Consider the following 18842-nt stretch of genomic DNA (forward strand, 5'->3'; position numbering starts at 1 on the left):
GATATATGTGTGTGTGTTAAGTGAAGTATTTTATATTTGGATGTGCAATATCTGTACCTGAAAACGGTGCTATTTATTATATTTTTTTCTTATTTTATTACTGACTGTTCACTTGTCTTCATTAATGTTTGAACTTAATAGTTAGTGTTTATTGTGGTATTAAAATTGGAATTGTGAAATGAGATTGCAGCTTATTTACAAAGAAAACAATAGCAATTTTTGTATGTTTTTATTTTTAGCAGGGCAAGTACAGTTTTGAACCCTTGCATCGAGCTCTGCATTTGAACATATCAGCCAGTCTACTTCAAGAATTTTTAAAGGCCTTTGATCATGTTAAGAAGATTTTATAAATAAATCACTAGACAACGTTCTTTGTCTTAATTACTCTTTTATTTTATTGTAGATCAGTGGTCTTTATAAAACATTTAGTGTAGATCAGTGGTCTTAATACTAGCCTACTATAAGCAGACAACAGGTCAGAGGTAATATGTGTAATATAATTAATAATAAAAAAAAAAGTGTTATGTTGCTGCACTATTAGATTAATAAGAAGCACATCAATTAAGACCTTTAGATATTTAAAAATAAAGCCTGATAAAATCATTTGCACTTTCTTTGTTTATTATTTTAATATTTTTTTCTTGGTTTTGATAGTAATACATTCTAATCAGTAATTTTACATGCAGATTAATGTATGTATAGACATGTAGTGTGTGTGTGTGTGTGTGTGTGTGTGTGTGTGTGTGCGCGCGCGCACATGTTTACGTGAATAGTGGGCCGGTCTGGATGAAGTCCAGGGCTGATTTTTTGTCCCAGTCCAGCCCTGCTTATGTGTAATGCTTTATAAAGGTATTAGGGATATAGGTTGCAATGCATTGTATGTTTTCATAAATATTTTTACCCAAAGTTAAAATGTTTTATGTTTGAAAGTTTGTTGTTGTGTATTTTATTGCAGATGTATTTTAAATCCATTGTAAAGTGCATTACAAGGCATTATTAATGCATTAAAATTTTTGTAATGCATTATGTACACAAGGGCTTTGAGTGTTACCCAAAAAAATAAATTAAAAAAATGGTAGTGTGTATAAATAATAATATTTATTATTAATTCATTTAATTATTTTGATATCTATTAAAGATACTTTAACAGTTTTGAGAGATGGCACAAACAAATCAGTGTTTTAAATTCTTTGAAACAGACTATTTGATCTGATTCTCAGAAATGAATCAAACTTATTAACTCCAGTCAAACACCTGCAGTATTTTACTGATATCTGACAGGTGGTATGTGTGCTATTCCAAAACATGTCACTTACACCACATTTCTATTCTATTCTATTCTATTCTATTCTATTCTATTCTATTCTTGTGAATATTCAATATTTTAGCAACAGGAAAGTGTATCCATCATTGAAATGAGCAGGTCTTGTCTGGTTACTCTTATTAACATAATTACAGTCCCTTAACTCAAAGCATCTCATTATAGGCTGCTCAAATTATGCACATAAAAAAAAACCTGGGAAGGTCATTTATAAGCTTGTCACAAAGACAACCTGTGACTGTCACTAATTCTGCACAATGCAGTTCATGTTTTTCAAGCCCCAATATGTGGCATAAAGCTTATAATTGACGGCTGGGTGAAAATAAATGGCTTTTGCAATCAGTTTCCTCCGGTGTTTGGAAGTGCCGCTCACGCACACAGCAGAGACAGGAAGTCCTTGTGGCCGTGGTCGAGTAGGTGGTGAAATCTCTTTTGAATCGCGGTCGAGTTTTCCTCTTCAGCATCGCACACGCTCAGACATCTGAGACATGTGGAGGCTGCACGGACATCCAGAACGAGCTTCAGATGAGCGTTCCCACGCTGTGGAGGAGACAGAGACTCTGGCCACCATCCACCATCCACAAATTACACAGCTCCATGTCCAGAGATGAAGACATCCCAGCTCAAGTGTGCAGATGGGAAAGGCAGATTTTATTAATATATGCTCAAAGACAAAAACGGGCTATATTTTTAGGAATCTGGCAGAGAGTCTTGTAAAGAATTGAATAACTTTATGATTGAACAATACAGATAATGATAGATATTTGCGATGGTCCTCATAGTCCTATGAGATATAGTGGTAATAAATTTAGTTCAATAACTGGTGCAGACTTTAATCTGGTTTATGTTCAGTGCATGCATTGAATATCAATATTTTTGATGGATAGATCACTTTACCCCTTGCATAATGCATAATCAGTTTGTTAAAAAAACTGATGAAAATCCATCCATGGATGTCATGATCATATATACATCAAAAGTTAAATGAATCCAGAATATTTATAATAAACAAAATTGTTTCTGAAATTATGGTGCTTTGAAAGGGTTTCCCTTATATATGTATATTATATTCAAGTTTGTGTTTGCTTTTTCAGAGACGACAGCACTTTTTCCAGACATACCAGGCAGGCCTTCTTGTCAAGACAAGCATCCATTAGTGCAGAAACATGGGTTCAGGAGGCCTGACATTCAGCTGTTTGGTTTTGGCAACCCTGATGACTTTAAATCATGCCGGCCTGGTAAAGAAGATGATCAGACACCGGCGGGAAGCTCTGACGATTCCCGGCATACACAACGTAACCCTTCCAAGCTCTTCTCAACCGGTCGTTTTTAACCATGTCTACAACATCAAAGTTCCCGGTAGCTCTCTGTGCTCAGTGGATCTGGACTCTTCTCTCGGTTCGGATCTTGAGCAGAAGGATGCTCCATCTGGCTCAGAAGAAACAGATCACACGTTAGATGGTGGTAATCAGATCGTCTTTACCCATCGCATCAACGTCCCCAAGCAGGCGTGTGGCTGTACGGAGGGACTGCCGCACCTGAAGGAGCTCCTGAATCGGCTGGAGATGTTGGAGGGCGAGATGTTGACACTCAGAGAGCACTGCGCCAAAGAAACCACCTGCTGCAGCATTCAGGCCACAGGTACACGTTCAGACGCATTTCCAGACACTCTGAGATTATATTATTGAGGGGTGAAGTTCACGGTATTACGGATAATCATCAAATACTTTCTCCTATTCAGGTTTAATATGCATAAACAAAGATATATATATACAAGATATTCATATGTTGATTCCTTCACAAAGTGCAAACGCTGTTCTTTTTGAGCATTGTGATTACAATATAGCCCAACCAATGGTGTAAGTTTAAGGACGGGCTGACCAGTGTAAAAGATGGGAATATATTTAATATAGTTTGGTAATAGTAATGGAGAAGAAATTACACTCTTCAATCATTAACCTTTTGATTCCCCACCCTCTTTTTGGGCAAATGACTTGCTCAAAATAAAATGATTGCAGCTCATGAGCCTTCAGTAGGCCTACTATTGACATAATACTGGTCACGCTTATTTATTTGTTTGTTTTATTTAACCTAAATAACAGAATTTAAATCATAAAAAAACTGTTTATCCTCAGAGTCATAATTAATTCAAATCATAAACCAAATTATTTTTTGTTTGTGTAACATCAGAGACAGAATTAAAATCATAAAGATAATGTTTTTTATTTATTATTATTATTTGTTTAACCTCAAAGACAGAATTACTTTAAACCATAAAGATATTTATGTATTGAATTTTTCGTCCTTCCATCCTTAGAGAAACATAGTTATTTATTGTGTGTTATTTATTCACTTATTCATTCATTCAAATTTAGAGACATAATTAATAAATCATAAATAAACGTGTTTTATTTGATTTATTTTAAAAAAATCTGAAATATAATTCATTTAAACGATGAATAAAAATAAGAAGTGTATAAACTCGTTAACTGTATGTCTAATATTAATGTGACTTTACATTATGTAATCGTGTAACACCTTGTACAGCTGGGAGGTCATGACCCTTTTAAAGTCTAATAATGTTTTCATCCCTCTTCATTGGCAAATGCAATTAATCTAGCTTTGTAACTGTGACTTTTCAATTATTTTAAATTGCACCTTTTCAGGAAAGAGCATGTTAAACTTCTTACATGTCCTGATTCTGTAGGTGATGTAGGAACGAAGCCTTTCTGCAGCGGCCGTGGAAACTACAGCACGGAGGCCTGCGGCTGTATATGTGAGCCCGGATGGAAGGGCCCCAACTGCACCATTCCCGACTGTCCCAGAGATTGCAATGACCAGGGCCGCTGCATTAACGGAAAGTGTGAGTGTTTCGCTGGCTTCACGGGTGCGGACTGTAGCGAGGAGACCTGTCTGGTTGACTGCGGTGAGAACGGACGTTGCATCAATGGAGCATGTGTTTGCAATGAAGAATTCTCTGGGGATGATTGCACGGAGACGGATTGTCTCAACAACTGTTTGGGACACGGCCGCTGCGTTGAAAGTGAGTGTGTTTGCGACGAGCACTGGACTGGATTCGATTGCTCTGAGCTAATCTGTCCGCATGACTGCTACGACCGTGGACGATGTGACAACGGGACTTGTTATTGTGATAAAGGCTACACCGGAGAGGACTGCGGGGCACTCGCTTGTTCAAACGACTGCTCGGGACGAGGTTTTTGTATTGACGGCCGCTGTGTGTGCGACGCCGGCTACTCCGGTGAGGATTGTTCAAGGTTGACCTGTCCAAATGACTGCAACCAAAGAGGGCGATGTTTCAACGGCATGTGCATTTGTGAAACAGGTTATTTCGGAGAGGACTGCGGGAAGCTCTCCTGCCCGGATAGCTGCAATGGTAGAGGGCGCTGCATTGATGGTCGTTGCGAATGTGACGTCGGATTTAAAGGTCATGATTGTTCAGAGTTTAGCTGCCCCAATGATTGTAACAAACGAGGGCGCTGCGTTAACGGCCAGTGTGTTTGTGAAGAGGGATTTGGTGGCGAGGACTGCAGCGTCAAAACTTGCAAGTCAGACTGCTATGGCCAAGGCCAGTGTGTGGATGGGAAATGCATTTGCTTTGCAAACTTTGCCGGCGAAGACTGCAGTGAATTGAGCTGCCCGAGCAACTGCCTGAACCGTGGACGTTGCGTCACAGGGCAATGCGTTTGCGACGAAGGCTTCACTGGAGAGGACTGCGGTCAGAGGAAGTGTCCAAACGACTGCCTCAGCCGTGGACGATGCATGGAGGGACAGTGCATTTGCCAGGAGGGTTTTGAGGGCCTGGATTGCTCCGTTCCCACCTGTCCTGGAAACTGCAATAATCATGGGCGCTGTTTCAATGGGAAATGTGTGTGTGATGAGGGATTCGCTGGTGATGTCTGTGGAGAACGAAGCTGTCCGAATGATTGCAATGGTGCGGGGCAATGTTTGGACGGCCGCTGTGTATGCGATGAAGGCTACATTGGAAAGGATTGCTCAGAAGGTAAGTGTCAAAAGCAGAGTCAATTAGATTTTATATACAAAACTATATAAACTATCATTTATATACTTGTAACAATATACAAACTTCATAATCACGGGAAGAAGGAGGAGGGAACCGGCGGACATTTTAATCAAAACTTTAATGATAAAATAAACACAAAACAGCACGACAGCCCCTCACAGGCGACTGCCGCGCACAAACAAAAACCAAACACAAAATAAAACCCAGACCTGGTCCTCTCTCGTCCTTCACTGCCGTCGCTCCTCTTTTGTATCCTTCCGATCTTCTTTCATTTTAGTTAAAGTTTAAGTAATTGTATTGTTTTTTTTTTGTTTGTTTGTTTGTTTGTTTTTTGTTTTTTAATTCTGGCATGACTTTATCATTTTTATTATTTTTTAAGTAATAGTTGTTATTTTCTCAGTTTTTAAAGTGCTTTTTTTAACTTGTTGTGAAGTAAAATAGATGTTGATTGAAATAAAGTTTTTTTTTGTTTTGGATTTTCTGTTATTATTTATTTTATTTCAGGTAACATTATTTTTATTGATTTAGTTAACAATAAGTTAACTGCAAATCTGTTATGCAGAATGTTTGCATACTTTTCTTTACAACTCAGTGTTGTTGAACATCAAAAGAGACAGATAAGCACCATAAATGCAGGACATATGTAAGACTCAAAAATAACTTACTGATGACATACACTACCACTCAAAAAGCTTGAAATGTAATGAAATTAATACTTTTATTCAGCAAAAGTGACAGTGATGTCACAAAAGATTTATATTTCAAACAAATAGTGTTCTTTTGAACTTTCTATTCATCAAAGTATCCTAAAAAACAAAAACAATTTCTCATGGTTTTCACAAAAACATGAAGCAGCACAACTGTTTTCAACACTGATAATAATACATGTTTCTTGAGCAGCAAATCAGTATATTAGAATGATTTCTGAATATCATGTGACACTGAAGACTGGAGGAATGATTTTCCTACTATTCGGCACAAAATATCATTCACTCTCTCAACATCTGAGATGTAAATGACCCTTAATATTTTTCCCAGTCTCACCACCGGAGGACCTGACCATTACAGATGTGACCACAGAGAAGGTGAACCTCTCCTGGAAGAACGAGATGCTGGTGACGGAGTATTTGGTTACACACGTCCCAACGTCACCAGGCGGCCGGCAGTTGGACTTCCATGTGCCTGGAGATCGTACGTCTGCTACCGTCTCTGAGCTGGAGCCGGGAATCGAGTATTTCATCAGCGTTTATGCCATCCTCAACAACAAGAAGAGCATTCCTGTCAGCACCAGAGTGTCCACATGTATGTTCACATGCCCTGATAAACATTACACAAATGCAACCACTATAAAAAACTGTGAAGCGTATATTTATATACATATGTGGAACTTATTTTTTTGTCTAACACGGGAGATGTGGTCTTTTGCAGTTGTGCCGTTCTCTAGCCAATAATACTGTTATTTGCATTACAAAAATCGAATTCTTAATGTGTTTTTTCAATAAAAAACAAAACAAAACTAAATCCCTAAAACAAAATAAATTCACCTGAGAGGCGAAATTGCATAAAAAAAAATGTATCTCATATTTTGTTTTTGTTAGATCTTTCATGTTTCTCATGTATTTAAGGGAAACTCTTATGAATCATGATAAGAAAATGGTCCAGTCATAATTCACTCTAAAATTAAAAGAGAAAAAAAAAATGTAAATTGAGGAAATTAGCCATTTTTATTTTTTACTAAATTCATAATTTTGTATTAATTTTGTAATTTTATATATATATATATGTATATATATATTTATATATATATATATATATATATATATATATATATATAATGACATTTCCCAACCAGTTCCCATATAATATCAAAATAGTCTCATTCTTATATTGTTATTACTATGTAATTATACATTTTTAGATCATACATTACACATCATGATAGTATTGATTGTAGTTTGTATTTTCTGTACCATTAACACACCAAACAGGTTTCCTAAACACACCTTGCTCTCATCTGTAATTTAGCTTTTTCTTTTATTTAAAGTTTGCATATTATAGGATAATTTTAGAACAATCTTGCATGAGCTACTTCCATATGCAAAACTGTCCAAACAGCATTAGAACTAATCCACCGAGCCACTACACATTTGCTCAAGTAGAGTTTGAATATTCAGCTACTGAATAGTGCTAATAAACTTGAATGAATATCATGATATACTACTAAGAAACCAGTGCTCTTTTCCTTCAGATCTACCGCAGCCCGAGGGCCTGAAGTTTAAATCCATCAGTGATACGTCTGTGGAGGTTTTGTGGGACCAGCTGGACTTTCCATTTGACGCCTGGGAGCTCATCTTTCGTAACAAGGTTAGTTTCATGGGAGACGATGTTGAAGGCAGTAATCTAGGCAAGAAATTAGAGAATCCAGATGTATCTGTAGATACTGTTGCACATCACTAAAAGCCACAAAATACTATTTTGTTAATTTTTTAGAATGCAAATCTAACTTAAAGATCTTTAAATCTTCCAAAAATAAGATTTTAAATCATTCATTTAGCCCTCAGGTTGCATCAAACCAAAGAAATTGGGTGAGAAAATACACTATATTATATACATAATGTACTATACAGGTGATGGTTATATAATTAGAATATCATCAAAAAGTTGATTTATTTCACTAATTCCATTCAAAAAGTGAAACTTGTATATTATATTCATTCATTACACACAGACTGATATATTTCAAATTTTTCTTTCTTTTCATTTTGATGTTTATAACTGACAACTAAGGAAAATCCCAAATTCAGTATCTCAGAAAATGCTTTTATTTCATAGTTTCTCTCTCATATTTAAAACAGAGCAATGGATAATTTCATCACTGTTCATAATGATATGAGGGGGCATTTTCTCCATTTGAGTCAGAGCTGCAGGCGGCCACGAGCTCATACACTCATTTAAGGAGCCATTAAAAAAAGAACCATCCTTGAACCATAAAGTCTCCATTAAGACTCATTTTAATGGTCCTCCAGAAATCCCACGTTTTAACTTATTGCTCACTATTAGTGCTGCTGTTGTTTCATGCCACCAGCATTTAGGAAACGAATAACATTTAAATGCATGACACGTTTTCCCTGTCATATCATGACTCTTAAAAAGGGGTTATAAATATAGACACTGAGAAACTGTTACTGGGACTTTTAGTACATGAATATTAGCTTTGAGTTCATCTAGATCAATGGTTTCCAACCTATTTGACTCCAAGGATTTTTAAAATTATATATATATATATATATATATATATATATATATATATATATATATATATATATATATATATATATATAATTATTATTATTTTTTTTTTTTTTTAACTCGCAATTTCTTCTCAGTGAAAGATTTCATAACTTGGCATTTAAAAAAAAAATCATTATAAGTGTGGCCATGGGATTTATTTATTTATTTTTACCAAATTTTACAATATTTCATAAACATTATTATTGATTTATTTTTACTTATTTTTATTTCAGTCAAGTTTATTTATTTATTTGTTTATGATGATTCCTTTAGGTCAGTTTAATTAACTTATAAAGTGTCTATTAGTTAGCTTTGAGGTCATCTCAGTGGTTCTCAACTTTTTTGAAAATAACAGTTTGATAATATTTGAGATATATTGATATATGAATATTTTAAAACTTGGCATAATTACAAAAATGTATACTCATTTTTAAAATGCCCATGGAGTTATACATTTTTATCAGTTTGTATGCCTTTTAATCTCTAAAAATCATGTTTTTAAAATTAGACTACCTCTTATATCTATATTTGAATTAAAACAAGAAATATCTAGATTTATAGTTGTTTTGTCTTATTTTAAATCATCTTAAGTTTCCGAGGACCTCAGGTTGCAAACCACTGATCTATACAGAATATTCTCCTAAATATATTTCAGGTTTAACAAAAATCACCAACGCTAAATCCAGTTAAATGCATGTCTTTTCCTGTCTCCCTAATAACAGAAAGAAGAAAACGGGAAGATTGTGAACAATCTGACACCTTCCCAAACCAACTTTGAGCAGCCGGGACTCGTCCCCGGCCAGGAATATGAAGTCACTTTGTCCGTCATTAAGAACAACACCAGAGGACCCGAAACCAGCTCCACTGTAGTAACAAGTAATGCACCTTCTCTAAAGTAAACCTTCCCTCTTGATAATTGTCTGTGTCATGAGATCATTTAAATGTCTCTGTAAATGTTGATGGATTAATCTACATCTGCTAAACGGCTCTAAAGTGTTGGAGGTTGACGGTGAAACCAGCTCAGCAGTAAAGAAGAATAGGGGCCATCATTAACCTTATGAAATACAGTATCCACCGTGGGCTGGCCAACAGTGCTTTAACATCCCAATTCAGTGCTTAACCGTGAGAAATTTAGACGATCCCTGTGTCTGGCTTGACATTTATAGCCTTTGCACCAATGACATCCATGATAACAACCAATAAGGCATTTTTAGTTTCAAAAGGCCCTTGATTTCTGACCGTAGTGAGTGTTTTTCCCTATTTTACTGCCTGTAAATGTGCTCAGATTTCTAGATTTGGAAACCTCCCTCACAAGTGTGTGCTTCCTGGTGCATTAAATCTTATTTACTGCATGAAAGAATTTTGTAGACATTGACTGACTTTAAAAGACCTAATCAAGTTCAGAAGTGGTGTTTGCCAAGTCAAGCATCGCTGGGATTTTTGCTCAGACTGAGAGTTATTAATTTAAATAAACCCTTGACACTAAATATCAAACTCCATCATTTGCACATTCACAACACATGGCTTTCTTCTTTCTGTCGTTCTAGTGTACGTAGGAGTTTTCTAAATGAACGACTATATGCCTAAAGTTAGTCATCTGCATAAAACACCCAAACAATCGTAATATCAGGGCTTTTTAAGGATTATTATAGGTGCTTAATTATTAATAATGGTTTGTATTATTTTCAGTGTTGAAAACTGTGCTGCTTCATATTTATGTAGAAACCATGATGCATGTGTTGTTCAGGGTTCTCTGGTGAATAAAAAAGTTCAAAAGAGCAGCATTTATTTGAAACAGAAATCTTTAGTCTCACTTTTGATCAGTTTAATGCATCCTTGCTGAATAAAAGTATTACCTAAAATTTTGAATGATAGTGTATCACAGTTTCCACAAAAATATTAAGCAGCAAGAAACATTTACATCATTGATAATAAGAAATTTGTCTTGAAGAGCATGCAAATCTCAATATTAATCCCGATTCGGATGGTAATTGTTTCTCATGTGGACGTCTGTAAAAATTAATTTACATATCACCTCAGTGATTAAACTCATGGATTACTCACATAATTGTCTGGTGTACATAAAATTAATTATATTTACAAAATGTATTCTTATTGTGTAAACTGCATTTAAAAATACCTATAATGTAAAATGTATTCTTATTATTCCAAACACATTTTATAAAATATAATCCTATTTATTATTTGATTATTTAAATCTCCTGTTTAAAAAGATGCATAGTTATAATTATACCAAATATAGTTATGTAGCTTGTATATCATTTATAAAACACTTTTTAAAAACTGTATTGCATACCTGCTGCTGCCATAATAAAGACCCTATTTCTAATGTTTAAGTGCTTTTCTTCTCTTTCTGCTCCCAGTCGCTGTGAACAGTCATGAAGTCTTGTTCTTTTAAATACTTTCCAGCATTTCAGAAATAAATATGTATGCAAATTACACTGAAGTACAAAGTCACGTAACATTACCTTAGGGTGTTAAGTTACCTTACTTAAGCTCTAAAAGGAGTTGAATTTTGAATGGACTTCTTGTAAACTCATAGATGTGGATTCGGGCGGCAATTAAATTACAACACGACCTCGGTGTTTGTCAAAAAACAGTTGGTAATTTGGCCAGGGATTTTTACGGGGGTGGTGAGAGAAAAACACTGACATCCTGGATTCGGAAAGCAATTAAATCACCGACTACTCCCTGTAAATGGTGAAAATCACTTACGTCCCCCTGAGAAACAATTACCATCCGAATAGGGCTTTAGAATGATGTGTGTGTGTGTGTGTGTGTGTGTGTGTGTGTGTGTGCGTGTGTGTATATACATATATTTATATTTTATATATATATTTTATATTTATATATATATATATATACACACACACTCAAGCATATATTCCAGATGTTTAAACTGATTTATTTGTGATATATATATTTATATCGTCTTATCAGTTCATGAGAGTTTGTCCTTTAAAAGCTCTTTTTCTCTTGTGGGTTTTTACATTATTTTCAATGATCAGATTTTAGTTTCAGACACTTTCACATGCAAGAGATTAGGCTTGTGCTCAGGTTGAGTTTCAGTTTGCAACTTAACTTGGCTTGCTTAAGGAAAAGAAAGCAGTAACTCATTTTTGCATCAGCCACTGCATCAACACAGATGGATGATATTGATTCCTTGCAGGTTTTTGTCATTGCTTATGCATGCACTCGTATTGCAAGTGCTCTATTATTTTACATGGAGAAACCAAGAATAGAAAGCTCATACAATCATAGCTTAATACTGACAAATTGAAAAGCATCATTTGACAAATAACAAGCTATTTTACCTTGGACCTCACCCCATAACACTGCAACTACGGGACCCAAATGAAACGGGACATTATTTGAGCTGACTGTGATCACAAGTATAATCATGTATCTGTCCTCTTGATGCAGGAATCGATTCTCCGGGGCAGATTGATGTTGGCGATGTGACAGACCGGTCTGCAGTGGTCTCCTGGTCCAGGCCTGTGGCTCAGGTGGACGGGTTCAGGGTGTCGTACGGGCCGAGCACTGACCCATTAGTCCATCGAGATGTCGACCTCCTGGCCACAGACACACAGTACAGCCTGGAAGACCTGGAACCAGACACTGAATACAGAGTGTCTCTCAGTTCAAAGAGGGGAGACGTGAGCAGCGAGCCCATCTTTGAGAGCTTCATCACGGGTACGAACGCTCTACAGGCTTCTCACAAAGATGAACTCAAAGCAGTGTTTTAATGAGGTGTGATGGTTTTCTGTGTGTCCCAGGTCTGGATGCCCCCACTGACCTCAGAGCTGTTAACCAGACTGACAACAGCATCACACTGGAATGGAAAAACAGCCGTTCATCCATCGACGGATACCGTATCAAGTACAGTCCGATCAAAGGAGGTGTTCATGGTGAAGACATGTTCCCTAAAAGAGCAGGAGACACAACATGGGCTACAATTACAGGTAAAGTGATGCTCCTGTAATGAGACATTTTTTAAGAATTGCACGTTATTTGCTAGTTGCACTGCAAAAAATTATTTCTTCCTCAGTATTTTTGTTTTGTTTTCCAGTACAAATACCTAAACATTCTTAAATTAAGGTACATTTACTTGAAGCTAAATGACTTGAGACATCAAGTATTTTTTTCTAATAAATACAATTATGTGACTTTATGCTTGACAAAAAAAATATTCTTAATTCAAAAGGGGGGGGGGGGTCACATCGCTTCATCAAATACAGAATTTTTTACTGGACAAAAATATTTTTGCAATTGAAAACATATTTAGGTTTCAACCTTTATACACAAAAATATATTTCGAAATGTTTTTCAGGGGCAAGAAATATAACGATCTTAATTTAGTTTTATATTTAATACATCAAAAATAATATACATTTTTTATATTATATTGTAATACTATATTTTTCAACATAGTATGTACATACATAGTATTGTACAGTATGATCCTTTCTGATTTGGTATTTAATATGTATTTATTTTCATGTTCACATGTATTTTATGTAAACAAGTTCTTTTTCAAATGTGATTCTTGGACTGATATATGGAGGGCAAAATATATTTGCTTTTTAAAAATATATTCACATTGTATATATATATATATATATATATATATATATATTGTTTATCTTGTTTTAAGCACTTTTGCGATCAATCAATCAAATTGTGATCAATATTTTCAGACTTAAATATCTTAACTAATTTTCTTTTTCAAATAAATGAATCTTAATACTTTTCCGATATATGTAATGGAAAACAAGACACAAATACTAAATAAGAAAATTATTTTTAGCACTGTGATGGTTGTGATTTAATTTAGACTGAAAATGCATTATATGAAAGTATCACCACAAGACAATATGTTAACATCAGACTACTGTAGTATGTCCCAATAAAAGGATAATTGCACATTTCTGTTGTCGTCAGAAATCCATGTAGATATGCATTATAGGTCCATTAGTGTAAACATGATAAAGGAGTAAATGTATTCACGTAGAGATGTCATAATACAGAAATGTTCCCCTCATTCTCTGCTTGAAAATGCATCAGTTTAGTGTTTCATCTGCTGGATTAATGGATTTGGTGTGCCGTAGGCCTGAAGCCTGGAACGGAGTACGGTATTGGAGTCACAGCCATTCAGAACGAAAGAGAGAGTGAGCCAGCGACCACAAACACACTGACCGGTGAGACCAGCTCGCTTTATATCAGCTACAGACATCACCACGCAAAAGCTTGGGATTACTATGGTCTTTCTTTTGTTTTGTTTGTTTTGAATAAATTAATAATTTTATTTAGCAAGGATGCATTAAATTGATTAAAGATGACAGGAAATGTATTTATAATATTACAAAAGATTTCAAAGAAATGTTGTTCTTTTGAATTTTCTATAAATACAACTTTTTTCATCATAATATCAGAAATGATTCTTGAGCAGCAAATCAGTATATTAGAATGATTTCTGAAGATCATGTGACACTGAAGACTGGAGGAATGATGCTGAAAAGCTGCACATCAAAAGAATAATTTATATTTTACAGTATATTAAAATAATAATAACATTTCACAATTATTGACTATATTTTTGATCAGTAAATCCATTCTTGGTGAAGACACTGCTCTCTCTCTCTAACTTGCCCAGCCCCCATATATATATGAGGGCTGGGCAAGTTAGCGCGTTATTAACTCGTTAACGCATTCATTGATTAATGCTGATAATTATTATTGCACATTAACGCAGTTTTTTTTTTTATTATGAAAGTCTGTTGCTCACTGGCTCTGAATACAAATACAGACAAATCATGGGTCACAGGAGGGGATACTCTCGATCAAATTATTTAGGCTAAGCATCAGCATTCACAAACCACTGTCCACTGTTATTTTTAACAGTAAAGAATGCAACGAGCTCATAATCACGACATCATAAATGGGAAATAGGAAGTTTCCGATAGCACATGAAGACAGCAGAGAAGCGCTTGCTCAGCACAGTGAAGTGCATTGTTTTGTCGACTTTGTGGTTTATTATTTTGAGTTGTATGGGATACGGTTACACACGGCCCTCTCACTATATATTGCATTACACATCTATCGTTTCTGCAACTCAGAAATATTCACGTAATCATGCAACAGGTATCAGAAGAAGCGATTAAGACGTTAACATGAACATAACTATTTTAAACCATTTAAAGAGATTTTAAAGAGAAATTACCCAGATATTTGAATTCTGTCCTCATTTATCCACATTCTTGTCTTTCTAAACCACTGAGACTTTCTTCAATTTCTCATGTTCATGCTGCTCTTTTTTGAAGTGAACACAGTGACCAAAAGTACCATGAAAACATCATCCAGGCTAACTTCTTTTATGGTGTTTTCTGACTCACATTCATTATATGAAGCACCACAAAAACGATCCTAAATCCTCCTAAAACAACATGAAAGTGAATAGATGATAACAGATTAGTCTGTATCTCTTCAGTCTTTTTCCTGGCATGAATGTGTCCTTAGTTCTGTCATTTCTAACCTCCACCCACACAGATCTGGATCGTCCACGAGACTTGGAAGTGCGAGACTCCACCGAAACCACCCTGGAACTGGTCTGGAAGAGGCCCAGGGCCAAGATCTCCATCTACAAGCTAGCGTTTGTCTCTGCCGACGGCCGACGGGAAGAAGTCGAGCTGCCTGCTAGCACAACCGGCTACACCCTGAGCAGCTTGAGCCCTGGCGTGCACTACACCATCACCCTCGTGGCAGAACGCGGACGGAGGAGAAGTGCTCCTGTCACCGTCACCGCATCCACAGGTGAGCGATTCCTATTGAAACAGTGGATTTTGTTTGCTGGAGTCTTACATGATAATGTCATTGTTCTGTTTTCAGGTGTGAACAACAAAGACTGTGTCGTGAAAATGATCATGACTAACTTTTATATGCATTTTTCCCAAATATTTATTGAAAATAATCAGTTTTGGATCTGTAACATACTCTATGCAAGAACGTGAATACAAACCCTTCTAGCTGCGTTTGATTTGTATGGCGTTATATTCGTAAATGTGTCAGAATGCAGTTCATATTGCACTGTAATGCATGAATGAATTGCACATTGCAAAAAAAAAAATAATAATAATAATTTGTCAGTTTTCTAGAACTGGTGAGCAAATTGTCTTAAGTCGGCATGTTTATCCATCTTATTTTTAATGTAAGAGTGCAAGGCTTTCAGGGCTTCAGCTACTTCCAGTTACTTTAGCTGTGCAGAAAACAGTCCATTCACTGGACAAATGCTTATAGCATTGAAAAATAAGGTGGATATCATAACATTTTAAAACACAAGGAAACTTTATTATCTTTGCCAGTACAATGCAACAGTGCATGTTAAATGAAAATGTACTCCCATCCTATCCCAAACGTAGATGAGCCTAAGCATTACATCTCTTGCTCACTAATGGATCCGCAGCAGTGAATGGGTGCCGTCAGAATGAGAGTCCAAACAGCTGATAAAAACATCCCAATCCACACCAGTCCAGTCCATCATGTATTGTGACACGTAAGCAACATGTTTATAATAAACAGATGCATCGTTAAGACATTTATAACTTCAAACCATTGTTTCTAACAAAAAACAAAAAAAAAGAGTCCTCTAGCATTGATTTATCCCAAATGGTTTGGGTTACTTGCGGATTATTATGATGTTTTTATCAGCTGTTTGGACTCTCATTCTGACGGCACCCATTCACTGCAGAGGATCCATTGGTGAGCAAGTGATGCAATGCTACATTTCTCCAAATCTCTGCTGATGAACAAATAAACTCATCTACATCTTTTGAGTGGACTATTATTAGATTCTGCAGATTGGATACAGTACTTGTAGTGCATTGGCCAAGTATTTACGTCTGCCTTTGTGTACTTCAGTAAAGTATGTTTCTGGTCTTAATTTATGACACTGTGTCCAAACCAGCTGCAACACCATAAAACCAACAAAAAAAAGAGTTTCTGGAAAGCCTCGCCCACAATGCAATCTCATTGGTCAAATTTGACAAAATTGCATATTAAAAATCAGATATGTTCCAATTAATGGTGTGGATTTACACTTTTAGGAAACGTATTTTGTTGCACCTGGTAAAGGAACACTGTGAGGAATTTTGCTGATAAGCCAAGCAAGGGACATCATGCCGTGTCATCTGTTGTTCCCAAGTGTCCTGTGTTTTTGTCTTTTTCTTGTAGCATCTTTCACCTTTTATCTAGCGAACACATTTCCTGAGCTCAGTTCAGCCAAAGTTACTGACGACAATGTCATTAGCTTTGTGTCTCTCGAAAACCCAGAGATCGCGTTCTCTGGGAGCGGATACGAGGATCCCACTGGCACCTTGACCGTGTCTAATGCCACATCCGAAGGATTTGATCTTGCATGCGAGTCACATAAACACAGTGGCTATGATGGTTACACTGTAGAACTTAAAGATTCCTCAGGGAAGTGGAAGGAGGAGGTTCATCTCCACGGGCAGGTGAATGACACTAGAATCCGTGGCCTAAAGGCTTCCACAGAGTACCAAGTAAGGCTTTATGGAATATCCAATAACCAAAGATCTTCAGTACTTGAAGCAGTTGCAGTTACAGGTACAAATTGTTTTTGGGTTTCAAATCATCTGTTTGATTTAATGCCATTGCAACTTACATTTTTTTAAAACATTTTTATTTCATAGGTTAAAGTAAGAAATGACACACATTTTGCATGACATGAGATGTGCAACTGCTCCCATATGTCATATGGTAGAGCACAAACATGCATGATATCACATAAGTGTATGGATGTGTATTTGGGCTGGGTGATTATAAGTATAGATATATCTGACTTCTTTACGCTATTCAGTATTTATCTGGATTTTTTCAGTTAGAGGAACCGTCGTTTTAACAATCATTTTTCAAGTAATCTTTTTTAGCGGTCATTTAATGCAAGATATGCAAGTCAAAATATTTCAAGAAATTTATATATATATGTGTGTATGTATATTTAAACAAATACATTAACACATAAAAATGACATAAATACATTTAATGCAGCAACTTCCATGAATTCGACTCTATTGCTGTTTTTGCTACTGAGATATTTTATGGTTTTTATTTAATTTTTATAATATACTGTACGTTTTTGTTCAATTCACCTGAAGAATCATGAAAAATATATTGTGAATATTCAGTATTCATCCATCCCTTTTCTGTATATGGCTACTTATTGGCTCAGAAAAGAAGATCCACAATATTTTTACAGGATACATTTTTTATTTTGCTTGATTTTATAATATTTATTATTTTACTTTTTTTTTATTATTATTGCAAATGTTGTGATAATTCAGTATATCACCCAGCCCTACTGTGCATATGGCTGCTCATTGGCTCAGACAAGGAAATCCACAAAGGTTTTTGCAGTGGAAATTATTAACCTCATAACAAACTAAACTGTGTGGTGAAAATGCCTTCAAGGCCGATCAGAACAGAATACTGTTTGTGGTTTGTTAAATCTCTGGGAATCGTCTTCATGCATGTCCTTTCCTCAGAACATCTTGAGGTCTGCGTGGATTATCCATCAGCCTGAAGCGTCCATTGTACTTCCACTCTAGTGGACTACTTGGAAACTTCAGCAATTAATGGCTCATGGTCATTAATGTCAGATGTTTTCAGATACATGCATGTAGACTGAAATGATTCAAGAAGAATATGCATGTGAATTGACTTTTATTGCATGCATTGTAACTCAAACCCCAGTTTACACAGAGAAACTGAGGGGTGAATTTACTAAGAAATTATCTGTAGCATTGTTTCTGTAAATACTTACGTCACAGTGCTATTTCTATGCATTTTGTATATGCCTTAAAATCATAAAATATGCACAATGCATAAAATATTTGTGGTCCTGAAATTGGCTTAGTTTTTTTTTTTTTTTTTTGGGGGGGGGGGGGGGTTTGACGGGCAATATGACATATGCCAGTGTTATTTTAATATCAGTTAAAGACTATAAACCTGGGTTTTATTTTATATTTCGAGTTAGTTTTTACTGTTGAATTTTCCATTTTTGTTCAAGTTCGAAATTCTGTTGAATGGGTTTGTCATTTTTTTTAGTAATATAATAGGAAGAAATAATATATATATAAAATTAAATTAAATTTA

At 35.7% G+C, this 18842-nt stretch overlaps 1 protein-coding gene across 1 annotated transcript in view; it reads left to right on the plus strand.

The window, feature by feature from the left end:
- The window catches only part of LOC128014854 (tenascin), a 57330-nt gene that overhangs the window by 19862 nt on the left and 18626 nt on the right, over positions 1–18842 (plus strand). The window contains exons 3-11 of the mRNA XM_052598538.1: positions 2416–2962; positions 4029–5342; positions 6402–6665; positions 7612–7727; positions 9377–9530; positions 12099–12368; positions 12452–12637; positions 13784–13873; positions 15222–15485. Of these exons, the coding sequence (XP_052454498.1) occupies positions 2488–2962; positions 4029–5342; positions 6402–6665; positions 7612–7727; positions 9377–9530; positions 12099–12368; positions 12452–12637; positions 13784–13873; positions 15222–15485 (3133 nt within the window). The 5' untranslated portion in view covers positions 2416–2487. The remainder of the gene's footprint in view (positions 1–2415; positions 2963–4028; positions 5343–6401; positions 6666–7611; positions 7728–9376; positions 9531–12098; positions 12369–12451; positions 12638–13783; positions 13874–15221; positions 15486–18842) is intronic.

This window comes from Carassius gibelio, chromosome A5, assembly GCF_023724105.1.
Source record: "Carassius gibelio isolate Cgi1373 ecotype wild population from Czech Republic chromosome A5, carGib1.2-hapl.c, whole genome shotgun sequence".
NCBI lineage: Eukaryota > Metazoa > Chordata > Actinopteri > Cypriniformes > Cyprinidae > Carassius > Carassius gibelio.